The sequence below is a fragment of the Apus apus genome, chromosome 1 (assembly GCF_020740795.1).
Source record: "Apus apus isolate bApuApu2 chromosome 1, bApuApu2.pri.cur, whole genome shotgun sequence".
Lineage (NCBI taxonomy): Eukaryota > Metazoa > Chordata > Aves > Apodiformes > Apodidae > Apus > Apus apus.
The window spans coordinates 193,607,926-193,621,477 of record NC_067282.1 but is presented as its reverse complement, the minus strand read 5'-3'; the positions used below and the strand labels follow the sequence as shown (position 1 = coordinate 193,621,477).

The following is a 13,552-nucleotide window of genomic DNA, read 5'->3' as shown; positions in this document are numbered from 1 at the left end:
CACTTAAGACAAAAATAAGCAGATAGAGTAAGATAAAAAATGCAGTAAGAAAAAACAATAACAGAATCATTAAGGCTGGAAGAGACCTTCAAGATCATTGAGTCCAACCATAATCCAACTACCACAGCCACTAAACTATATCTTGAAGTGCCACATCTAAATGCTTCTTGAATACCTCCAGGGATGGCAACTCCAACACCGCCCTGGGCAGCTCGTTCCAATGCCTCACCACTCTTTCAGTAGAGAAATTCTTCCTAATATTCAACCTAAACCTTCCCTGGCACAACTTAAACCCATTTCTTCTCATTCTTTCACTAGTTACTTGGGAGACCAACACTGGCCTCTCTACAACCTCCCTTCAGGTAGTTGTAGAAAGCAGTAAGATCTCCCCTGAACTTTCTCTTCTTCAGAGTAAACAACCCGAGTTCCCTCAGTCACTCCTCATACCACATGCTCTCCAAATGCCTCACCAGCCTCCCTTCTTTTCTCTGGACAGGCTCCAGGACCTCAATGTCTTTCTTATACCGTAGCACCTAGAATTGAACACAGTACTCAAGCTGTGGCCTCAGCAGGGCCAAGTACAGGGGCACAATCACTTCCCTACTCCTGCTGGACACACTGGTTTTGATACAGGCCAGGATGTCGTTGGCCATCTTGGCCAGCTGGGCACACTGCTGGCTCATGTTCAGCCAGCTGTCCACCAGTACTTCCAGATCCTTTTCCACCAGGCAGCTTTCCAGCCACTCTTCTCCCACCCCTGTATCATTGTTTGGAGTTGTTGTGACCAAAGTGCAGAACCCAGCACTTGGTCTTGTTGAACCTCACACTGTTGAGTCAATAGCTAGGAAAACAAGATACTGACTTCAATACTGCAGAGAATAGCAACTTTGCACAGACAACAATACAAGTAAGTCTGGTGTAGGCATGTATACATTATTTATAAACACTATACCCTTTACATTAGCAAAAATACAAAGGAACCAAGCATCAGAGTTTGGCTGCTTGACAGAAAACAAGTGATAAAATGCTACAAAAATTAACTGAAAAACTGAGAGAAAAAGTAAAAGAAGATACCAGAACTAAACCTCTAGCCAAGTAAAATGTGGATTAGAAGGCAGACTATGGAAGTTGACCATTTGAATGCTAGAATAATAAATACAGTTTGGCGCTTCCAGCTACTATTTTCTTTCACTACTGCTCTTTCATTTATAGAAAAATAGGAAATTATTATCTGTGCTGGTTTGGTTTGGCCAGTTTTTTGATAGTGGGGGAGGGGGCCCATGGGAGGCTCCTTTGAGAAGCTGGAGAGCTCGCCCAGCTCCAAAACCAGTGAGCCAAGGAGCCATTAGAGAGAGACAATAGATGCACCTCTGCGATTAACATACAACCAAACCGATGTATGACCCGAGATGAGCAAGCAGGGGTAGAACTGGAGAGGTGAAAGGCAGTGCCACGGTGAAGAGGTTGGTGAGGAAGGAGGGAGAAGAAGGTGCCCAAGCAGAAGTTTGCCTGCAACCTATGGCAAGATGGCAGGCTGTCCCCCTGCATTCATGGAGGAATGTAGTGGAACATTCCCTGAAGGCACCAGGAAGGGTGAGCTTGGATTTTTCTGCTAGTGGACTTGGATTTGTTGCCAGTGGACACCAGTGCCAGTGAAGACAACTGTTCCTAAAGAAGCCCATGACTCTGTGGGAAGCCCAGGCTGGAGCGGCTTGCTCCTGACCTCATGGGAAGGACTCATGAAAGAGAAGTTTGTGGAGGACTCTCTCCCATGGGAGGGAGCCCGTGGGGAAGCAGGGGAGAACTGTAAGGAATCCCTCTTCCCGAGGAGGAAGGAGCGGCAAGAACCACCAGCCTGTGAACTGACTCTAAACCCCATCCCCCTGTGCCGTTGAGGGGAATGAGGGAGAGAAACTGGGAACAAAGTGGTTTGGGCCCGGGAAGAAGGGAGGGGTGGGACAACATATGTAAGCACTGCTTTTTGTGTTGTCTGTGTCCTGTGGGCATCTGATTACTGTTAAATTATTATTTCTCCCCAAGTTGAGTATGTTTTGACCATGAACTTAAGTCAGTGAAAAACCCTCCTTGCCCTTTGTCTTGACCCATGAGCGTCTAGTTGGCCTTTGTCCTCCTCATCCCAGTGTGTCCGGGGGGAGGAGGAGAAGCTGAGTGAGCAGGCAGGGGGCTGGCTCTTTGTTACCGTGTTAGGCCCAAATCACAACATTAACTCAAAACCAATGACCAGAGGACGGTTTTAACTACAGAAATTGATACCACTGTAAAATGAAGGAACTTCATCCTTTCAGTAAAAAAAGGTCTTTATCATCCACAAAAGTAAAATTAGGCTTTTCCTTAAATATTTCTTTAGGGTAGACAGTAGTACCCGACTACACTTACATTAATGCTGCCCAAGATAACATTTGAACTTAAATTAAAAAATATACTTAGAAGGACAGATTCAGCTTTAATATAAAATTACCTAAGACAGAGCAGCTCTAGGTAGATGTCCATAATACACTCTGTGACTTCTATTACTTAAGTTATGATTAAGTCTAGTGGGAGGTGTCCCTATCCATGTAGGAAGGTTAGAACTAGATGATCTTTAACATCCCTTAAACCCAGGGTTTTGATTTTATTACTCAGTTTACCAACTGAAAAAAATTGTGAATGTATTTCATAGACTATTCATATTCCATGGCAGTGGATGTTTTCTTAACCAGCACTGCAAATATTTGAGGCAACATTTCAGGTCTGTATATCCTTGTGAATAACAGGCCCCTGAAATTTGTCTAAAAATGCAAATGTTTACGTAGCCAAAGAAAAGTAAAACATGTTTTTCATCAAAAAGACAACAGTGTAACTTACTCTTCAACGCTTCATAATTGTTTAAAAAGTAATTACTAAAAAAGGTGTTTTGCACAACATCTAAATTCACAAACGGGGAGTTAAGACAGTTACAAGCTAAAGTTGATATAACGAAAAACAGCACTGAGTGTCTTCATAAATCATTTCACAATATCTGTATGGGCTTTGCCACCTTGGTGATGAAGTTATTTTGTAATTTAAGAAAGACAGAATTTTTTTCCCCTGAACTTAAGACCCGAAATATAAATAATTTATATTCAACAGTGATGTATTTTCTACCTAAAGTTAATAAATAGCAGAGGTGATGTTTAATCAGTAGCTGTTCTTAAGAGAGAATACAGGCATTTATCTTCAGAAAACTAAGAAAAAATAAAATGTCAAAGCTCTCAGCTGTTTTGCCACATAACAGCTTTCTGACTAATAGAACTGGGGTAAAATGTGAAGGGGTAAGGATCAAATTAGCAGCTACCTTAAGCACCAATAAACTCTCCTTTATGAATGGATTTAGAAGCCTCAAACTACAAATGGAACTAATTAACTGTGCCCTACACAGGTTTTATGTATAATATTGCTGTAATGTACTGAAGCGTTTCAGTTCTATTAAGAAATTCATACAGACAGACTACAGTTCAGATGCTCAAAGAGCCGCAGTTAAATCATTTTAACCCTCCAAAACTCAGGGTTAAGCTTCAGCTAAAGAAATAAATCCAAAGAAACCTAACCACACATGCATGCAAACACTTCCCTTCCCCCATTAAAACCAACTTTATAACTCAATTAATAGGCTCCTTATTTTTAATATTGCAGAACTTAAGACTTCCCTTGTTTCTAAGTCTTCAGCAACATCCACACAGCACAATAATTGTATTCTTAAAAAACCCACTCACAGTTGTTTGAAATCATTATATGACTACCGTTACATGATTTTATAAAGTAAAATGTATAACCTCTTACCTGAGCATGAAAATTTGACATAGTCGTTGTCTCTATATCTTTCTTTCCCAAAATCTCCATTTTCACTGGTGAATTGGGAAAATTAAATGAAAAGTAGTCTAAAAAGTCAGGTAAATAAGTAGCTGCCCCATGAACAATACCCATAACATAGTAAGCTGCACAGTTTTCATTTTCACTAAAAACCAGACCCACAAACTCTTCTGCAAATCTCTCCATCTCCACAGGAGATAAGTGGGAGAGTTCATTACTGTAGGCATGGATAACTGATGCACCTCCGTTAGGCTGGTGCTCAATATGAATCAGCTGTTTGAACTCCAATGTGTCCAACCTTTTGAGTTTATTTTGAACCCGTGGCTCCTTTAACGAGACAAATGGAAACTCACTGTTCTCTGGTATCTTGGACTCACAGTCCTTCTTGGGATCCATATTTTTCCCACAGAAATCCTTAAGATGATCATCTATGATGCCTTTGGCTTCCTGATCCTCAAAATCAGAAACCAATCCTGAGCAGATGGTCTGAATGCATTTGCTGTACATTTTTGGACGCTTCCTCTTCTCATTCTCTTTATGTTTCTTTTTCTTTTTCTTCTTAACTTTTTTAATCTGTAGCTCTTCTGCATTGGTTTTTGGTTTCTCCTTCCCACCTGTTGAGAGGAAAAAAGATACCTTAAATATCTTTGTAGACAATATATGTATTTAAAGATGAGGATTCAAAGCTACCAAATGAGTAGTAGAGGACACCTGCCATGTTCACATGACTGACAAATAAGAGGGGGGGGGGCAGGGGGAGGGCAGGAAAGAAATCACAAAAGCCCCAAGTTTTCCAAAGCTGCTTTCGTGACAGGTCACAATCCTTAATCATACCTTTTAACTGGTCATCAGCAATTACTATTTTAGGAAGCTGAGACATGATATGACAGCTGTCAACAAACACTGCCAAACAAGAGCAAGCTGTTCACAAGATGCCACTGCCAGAACATACCTTGTCAAATGGCTTTACACTGTCATTCTTCCAGAATCAAATACACTTTGTTGAAATACAAACAGACATATCTAAAAACTGATCCCATACTTAGAACAAACAAAAAAAAAAGAGGGGAAAAAAAAAAGCCCAACCACCAAACACACACAAGACCCCCAAACCAATCACCAAAAACCAAACCCTCATAGAACAGAAACTAGCTTCAAGTTTATATAATATGGAAGCTGAACAGCTGAACCAAAAATAAACTATCATGGCCTAAAGCAAAGAAGTCTGGCTTTATCATTTTGGGATAAGGCATTAAACTGATTTCCCAGGTAAACATTCTTCCTTGTTTTCAAGTGTTTTTCTTCAAGTGCTTTTCAGGGTATTCTTGCAAGTAACTAAAGAGGTAGCAAAAGAAGATTTAAAAAAAAAAAACAAAACAAAAAAACACACTTCTGTCACTACATTACCCGGAAGTCTAGCACCTGAAATAATTTCATGACAAATCAAACTACTGTGCATGTCACAGCACAAAATTATATTATATTATATTCACAACAAGATCAGCAGGTACCAATACTGAAGTTCAGGAGGTTAGACCTGCAATGAAATACATAATTTCTAAGTAATCTCAAATTCACAAGAGTTACCCAGTCTCTGCTACTATGCTTTTGCAGGATACTTTCAGCTTGAAGTAATTCACAAGAGTCCTTAAAAAGTAAAAAAAAACCCAAGAAGACTAAAGATCACAATTGTTGATGCACAGAATCACACATTTAGATATGGAAGGTGCAGAGATACTGGAAAGGAGAACAAACAACTACGATAACTCCCTCTGAGCCTCCCAAGGTTTGTGACAGCAGCTACCTCTGGAATTTCTAAAGAGAAGGCACAGAGCTAGTTAGCTCTCTAGCTTTTATTTTCTCACATTGTAGGGGGAAGAAGTGTCCTGAAGTCATTCATTTCTTACTTTCCCAAAACAGGAAGTGAGCTCTAGGGTTCCTTAACCTAATCCACACAATTAAGAGTTACAAAGACTCCCCTTACTCCAAATCAGATTTAACATAGCATATTCAATGAGCACAATTTCATTTTTACATAACCAACTGCCCAAAAGAACAGTATCCTCATGAAAATCAGTCCTTTCATTAGGCTAAATTAAATGTGAGACCAGTGTGGGCCTCTGCAACAGAACTGCTTCATCTGGTAGATATTCACTACTTCTTTGTTGGCATCCCCCTTCCATCACAGGAGTCTTTTAATGTAGCAGGCATAGAAAGACCAGAAAGAGCAGCATGTATAAAACCAACTATCTCAACCTTAGAGTAGTCCTGAAAATACTTCAGTGAGGGTGCCACGGTAGTCGAGTTAAATGTCATGACCAGACAAAAATCACCTACAGCTCACATTCTGGGTGATGTGGCACCACCAGCTCCATTTGAGAGGAAATAAAAATGAAGAAATTGTTTGACAGCAAGAAGTGTCGTATCACAGGCTTAGGAATCTCAATTCAAACCTCAAAATATGGACTACAAAATAATACTATTTTTTCCCTCCTCCTGACAGCAGGAATACACAACTAGAGAGCATACAAGAGTCGAGAAGTATTTCAAGCTCTTAAAAAATGTTTTAACTTAACATTTTAAAATTGTTTCACTCTAAACATGAAAATTTACTGTTATACTGACAGCTTTAATAAAGAAGTCAAACATTTCCAGATATTGTATTAGTTTGAATACAGGAAAAATTGAATTATAGCACTGAATGCTGCTACAAGGTGAGGTGGGAGAAGTAGGGATTACCTGTGAACTCACTTCACTTGTTCTCAAATGGAGCTTGGATTTTTGCTGGGACTAATCAGATCTGGGATTTGATCTGTGCAAAACTATCAAATTCACAATATACTAAAAATGTGGATATGAAACATAGCCGAGCAATCTCACTTCCACAGATGGGTCCAGCTCCCCATTCTGTCAGTGCTCCTGGCAACACAGTCCTACACCAGTCCTGGTACTGACTGATGCTCACTTGACTGCTCAGTTAAACTGACTTAATGGCTCAGCAGAAAGCTATTTGCTTTGCTGCTAGATTAGTGAACATAATTGGTTCACAGCATTGTCAGACAGGAACTAGAGCATGAAAACACCAACGGCAGGCAATGAGTAGCAGAACCCACCCCTCATCAGTGGCACAGCAAGCCACCTGATCTGCTTAGCTACACAACCCACCACATCTTCACCTCTCCACTCCAAGCACTGAACAAGACAGAATTTAAGGGGAAAAAAAAAAAATACATATACTCCCCCCTGCCACTACCTTAACATACACAGACAGGACCAAGTTCCTAGCAGATATAAATAGAAAGTTTGCTAACCTAAAAGCCTGAACATTTAAATTTAACATTAAAGCTATAGAATTTCTAAGCTTGCTTTTTTAAAGGAAATGTTTTAGTATGTTCAACTGTAAAATGGATGAGACTACAATTTCTTCCCTCTGCCCTTGATTACAACACTACCCATCCACGTACTCCCTGTACAGCACCTGTTTCCCATACAGCTTTGACATCAACATATGCCCAACTCCGTAATATTTGCGTTCAATTACTTTAGCATACAGCCAAACTTTTCCTGAGGAATGAAAACACAAAATGGAAAACTGATTTCTGAAAGTAGTAGTACTTCTCAGCAAAACTTCAATAGAATTTCACATAACAAGGAGGCTGAACATTTTTAGCCTACGGCTTTTGCTCTGCTCAATTTCAAAGATACACTCTGAAGTAGGTGTTTAAAGCTGCTCAGAAATTGCAGACATCAATAGCAAAATTTTGCTGAAATACTGGGACTGCTATCAACAGTGCTCAGTAAATTCCTTTCATCTCATTCTTCCTTTGCAGTAGCTGTAAAGAGGAAGAGAAACACACTCGCAGTCACTCCAATGCTTCAGTGCTTGATGCAAGCTGACTTATTTCACCTCTCAAGTAGTTACTATTTAGGCACACACCCAAAACCTTCAAGACAGGTGTTTCAGAGAGCCCTCACCAACAACCACAATAAGGGTGTGTACAGACATACACACAGAAGTCGGTACACAGTAGCCATTTTGTAGTGCACAGCATCTCTCTGTCTCTGTGTGCTCTGAGATGCATTTGGACAGCTACCCAAAACACCTATAATAAAAACTTTTTCCACTGTATATTCAGAAACACAAGACAGAAGCAGGATTCCAAAAATTAAGAGTAACAGGGGTAGAGTGGGGAGAAAAGCCCTCAGCACACATTTACAGGAGCTTTCCCCTTGATCTGACGATAAAAAGCAGGCTAAGCTCACACTTCACTAGAGTGTAAAGTACCAAAGAAATACAAAATTTTGTTTCTTCTCTTAGTTGGTCTGCAACATCTGTACAAGGATGGAATTATAAAATTTGTACTGTGTTTTTAAAGAAATCAGAAGAATGGAAATCTTTGTTCATTCAGTTCATGTGTGCACATATTCAGTAGTAACAGAACTACCTTTAAACAACTTTTAACCATCTTCTAGGCACTGCAGGCCTTACATACCACAAATACTTCTGCTTCTGCGTACATCTACATGATTGGTAAATCTTTCAAGGTAACCTGGTAAATTCATTTATTTTGGTGCCACAATATCCCTGCCACTCACAGTACAGGACCTATAAGGCCTGAGATTCAGAACTGCTCAAATTCCATGCAAATAAGCCAATGGTCTGTTATTACTATACTATACACACTTGTAGTTTAAATTGATGTTAGACAGCCTGAACTTTGGTAACTAAGAGATTCCTTCCAAAGGAAAGTTTCTGGAAGAAGAAAACTCAGAAATTGCCTTAAGTTTATTTTACGTTGTGTTTTGTCCATAAAGTCATCTGATCTGAAATCTTATGCTGCAAAGCTGCTACTTCATTCAATTGTTTCAACTAGAGCACTGTTCGTCAACTTTGAGGTCACAGGCCCCAAAATTCTTAGGAGGGGAACTCCAGAACTTTAAAACAAAAACATCAATAACAATACTAAATTGTTCTTTTCCCTCCAGTTTTCTAGCTGACAGCTAGTAGCAAGAAGAGGCAAACATTTTCACCCGCCACCAGTAATTAAAGTCAGTTTTTACTTCCTCACTTTAGGAGAGCTCAGTCTCCAAAATTTAACAGAGCTGATGTGCACCTGGTGGGAATTGGAACCACAGAGGCAAGAGCATGAACGCAGAGAAGCCTAAACAAGGCCCACATTTCCTGGATTTTTCAACTAAACAAAGACTGGAACACAGCATCTTACTCCTCATTCTACGGAACATGAAAAGCCACAGTAATATCAACCAGCTGCAGGTATACTATTTGTTCTGCAGTGACAGACCAGCCTGGCTATTCCTGTCATCAGCTACAAAGCATTATTTAAGTCTGTGGTGTGGTCCTCTACCCACTATCTCCTACTCCAGTACAACATGGCATTCCGCCTTGTCCTCCAACTAATGATCTTCACTTTATTCCTATAGTCCCACATGACCAGACACACAACTTCAGCATTTTCTAGCTTTCTCACTGCAATTCAAACTAAAGCTCCTGATATATTAGAAATTTACAATGACTCAGCTCTGCTATAGCTCTTCAAGCTGAGTTTTAAATAACCAACACAGAAATCCCAGTTCAAACCAGACCCCCTGGATCTTCCAATGAGTTTAAAGTCTGTCCTGGTCCTGATCGAGAGCATTGTTGTCGGACCTGAGTCAAACGGTGACAAAGTCATAACGATAATCAATTAAAATAAAGCTTTGCACAGGGGCACCTAAGACACCATTCACCAACCAGTAAATAAATAAAATATGCAGTCATAGAGAGCACAGGTGGTCTTGGAAGCATTGGCACTAACAGTACACACAAAAAGTTAAAATTAAAAAAGCCTCCTAGCAGAAGAAAAAATAAGGAGAAGCTTCTTAGATAATAAAAAAGCTCAAATTTGTAAAAGATAGTAAACAAGTGTCAGAAATTTATATTTTTTATTTCAGCAAAGCAGATCATAATTTATTATGTATTTATTTTTACGTGTTTTCAGTAAATATAGTTTTATAATATTTTGTGAGTTAATGAAAAACATTACCAAATAGTTAAAAATTATTAGAACAACTGACGTCCTAATAGAGTTAAAACATGCACATGGAATTCTGAACAGACACAAAATGCACAGTCACTCCAGAATTAAGGAGAACAAACACCACCAGCTGATGACAGGTTGAAAAGTTAATAGACCATGGGCTTAAAACAAACATAACTTCAAGGTGTCTCAGTACACAGGGAGAAAACAAACCAAACAGCAGGAGTACATCTGAGAACTCTCAGCTATCGTATTCTATTTATAGGCTTAAAAGCATGACTATTAACCACCAGAAGAGACGCGCCTAAAACAATTATTTGGAGTATTTTATGTTGCCTCAGCCCGTCTGGAATTTGAATACTCAGAACCACCTTGAGAAGAGCTAGTCAAAATTTTCAGAAAGTGATACCAACACAATAAAGATGGTCATTCTCCGTTCTTCAATGCATTTTGACATTCCATAAACAAAGACATTTAATCTTGCAGAATTTCCCCTACTGCATTTTTAGAAACTGCTGTGTTCCAATAGAAATAATGAGAAAAACAGAACTGACTTTTGTATTATCCCTTTAAAAAACAGGACTGTTTACAAATAAGCCTATTAATCCTTTTTCTTTCTGCAATACCTCCGGTAACACTCAGCAACGTCACATTGGTGTGAACTTGTCTTCTATGAAATTTTTTATTTCTAAAAGGTAACTTCTTCATTACGCAGGTTTTTTTTTAAAGCAAGTTTAAATCACTTATTTCCTGAATTTTTAACAACATCCATGTGCAAGTAACCTTTTTTCCAGGAACTGAGGTCTTCCTTCCACACAACAGGCTGGGAGAAAAAGGGGCAATTACGTTTATATACTCCAATTCTACAGAGAATACACCTGCAAGTGCAAAAGGATGATAGAAAAAACTTTTTTGCTCTGAATGTGTAAGAAAAGCCATTAGGGTCTCTGAAAAAGCCCAACAGATTTCTTTTAGCAGTCTCAGGAGCTGCAAAATACTTTTTTTGAAGAGCTGCCCTCCTCCAACATGGCCAAACTTTATCATTGCTTTCAACACAATGGCAACCGAAGTTTCAGCAGATGAACAGCTTACATCTTTAAATTTCCCAATATAAGTAAACTCTTCCACATTCAGCTTCAAGGACCAAAAACAGGCTTATGTAGCAACTCTCCCTCAAAAGGCATCAGTCTCTCAGTACTGACCTCCTCTTCTATAACTAGCCACCTTTTCTCTCTGACTACTAGTTTAACTGTCTGAAGGCAGGCAGGCTTTTACCTTTATTACATCCACCCCCTCAATGAAAGTAAGTCACAAACAGAAGGGAAAAAAAAAAAAAAAAGACAAAACCCAAACACTAACGATATTCTCAATGTAAGTATTCACCAGAGTAACATCTTACAACATATAGATCCAATGCCTAGAAGGAGGAAATAAGCTGTCTTTAGAGACCAGCACTGTAGTCTCTTAAACACACACACAAAAAACAATCACAAAACCAAAAACCCAAAGAATAGTTGAGTAGACAAGTGCCAAACCTTTGTTCCTAAGCCCACACAGTGAATTCTGAGCTGAGAATAAAAGGGCTTGGGGCTTAATTTTGTTCCACAGGAAGAATATACCCTTAGGTGAAGAGTTAATAGTGTCTGAAAAGGTCACAGAGGCACTGACCACTGATATATACAAGACGTTGCATCTTTAAGCACTTTGCCTTTGCTCTCTTGTCCTCAGCTCCCAGGACAAAAAGCTGGATCAGCAGAAGGAATCAGGAGATGTTATACAAACTTCACAGCAAACACACACATCTAGTCAGATTTTTTTAAGCCTACTGAAAACATCCAGACCTGCTGTTCTGAACAGGCTACAAATCCACTGGAGGGGGTATCTGTCTGCTCTCAGTAACTGCTCTCCTGACAGACTACCTTACTACCCTGAAGCAGAAGTCAATTTTGCAGGATACTGGCAAATCAAACATAGCATCTACAAAATGCTCCCCACCAATATCTTAAAAGAAAATGTAAAACATAATACTTGATTAGTACCATATCACATCTATGAAGTAGAGATAAGGAACCTAATACACTCATAGCAATGTCCTCAGTGAAAATAACCCATCCTGTTACTCAACTAACTCAGAACAACAAATGTTCTAACACGTGTGTATGCTTTTTTTTTATATTAACTTGAAAATAAAGCACCATTTGAGGCCAAACACACCCTTTAAGTATAAATTATTAGATTTGCGTAACAACATCTCCTGTCTTTGCAGCTTCCACCTCATCTGCTGAATGTCAACAAAAATAGGACTCAGGGTTAAAAAAAAAATATTAGTACACAAACAAAACCTGAAGAATCTTACTGCTGAGGCAGTTAAGTGTTGCCCAGTATCTCAGTCATCAGCTTACTTTCATGCCTGACAAAGACAAGCCACATCTGTTCTTTCCACAGGAAGTCACCAGCTTACACATTCCTCATGGTCTAAGCTGTTACCTTGAGATCTGAAGAACACAGACTTTAAGCTGTCATAGATGCTAATGCTGTTACTTGGACCTGTGGCACAGACTACCGCCCTGGTTTGAGCTAGGACAGAACCAATCTTTCTTTCAAACTGTGACAAGCACAAAATGTGACATAGTAAATACCAGGTTCTGTGCCTCTGATTCCATAGAAATGTGTTGTAGATAATGTTTTCATTTGGGGGTTTCAGTTTTTTTGTTTGCAAATTAAATCCTGCAGCAGACTAGGTAACAGAAAAATATATCAGGAATTTGTTCCTAAGAGATCTTTTTTTTTTAAGTGTTTGTTCTACTTAAATAAGCAACAGAAAAACTGATGCAGCTTGACCTAGATAAGTGAATAGTGAGGAAGATCAAGAACTGACTTAACTGCTGTTCTTAAAGGACTGTAATCAGCACCATGAAGTCCAGGTGGAAGACAGTCGCTATGGGAGTAACCCTGACATTGATACCTTGTGCTACAATTCTAAGATTCAGTGGATACATAAGCAAGTGTGAGAACATGATTACAATTTGGTACAATAAATTGTAAATTCAAAAAATTACCCAAAATTAGACTTCCTCTTGGACATAATTTTTTAGTATTTGACCAAGTTCCTGAATTACAACTCCATAGTTATTCAGTTTTGGGCATTTAATATTAGATCTAAGATGTGACATGGATTCATTTTTGGTGGATAAGAACTGGCAAGATGGTCGCGTCCAGAGGGTAGTGGTCAACAGCTCTTAAGTCCAGATGGACAACAGTGACAAGTGGTGTCCCTCAGGGGTCAGTGCTGGTTCAGTGTGTAAGAGTCCATCAGAAGATCAGTATTGTCTCAACATTGTCATCAGTGACTAGGCCCCAAGAACTGGACTTACATCTCGACATGAGTTGGCAATGGCTTGCTGCAGATGCAGAAACCATGGAGAATGGTCTGAGGTATGGACAGTGCGGGTACCAGGTACGGCTCTATTCTACTGGAGCAGCAAAGCGAAGAACTGCTGTTGAGGAACATGGATCGCGCTTGCTGTGCCAACACCGAGGAAGCTTCAGTTGAACTTTCCTCATTATAACGTTATTATAATACAAAAACACACCTCCTGGAAAGAAGTAACCTGCCTCCAAAGCTGGCCATGCCTCAGACACTCCTCTCTGGGCATGCATGGAAG

The 13,552-nt window shown here is 39.4% G+C and overlaps 1 protein-coding gene across 3 annotated transcripts in view; it reads right to left on the bottom strand.

Moving 5' to 3' along the window:
* The window catches only part of RSBN1L (round spermatid basic protein 1 like), a 49,994-nt gene that overhangs the window by 23,797 nt on the left and 12,645 nt on the right, over positions 1–13,552 (bottom strand). For 2 of the 3 annotated variants that reach the window (XM_051637759.1, XM_051637769.1), the window contains one exon: positions 3,820–4,463. In XM_051637759.1, the coding sequence (XP_051493719.1) occupies positions 3,820–4,463 (644 nt within the window). The remainder of the gene's footprint in view (positions 1–3,819; positions 4,464–13,552) is intronic. The other variant, XM_051637780.1, reaches the window with a different exon arrangement.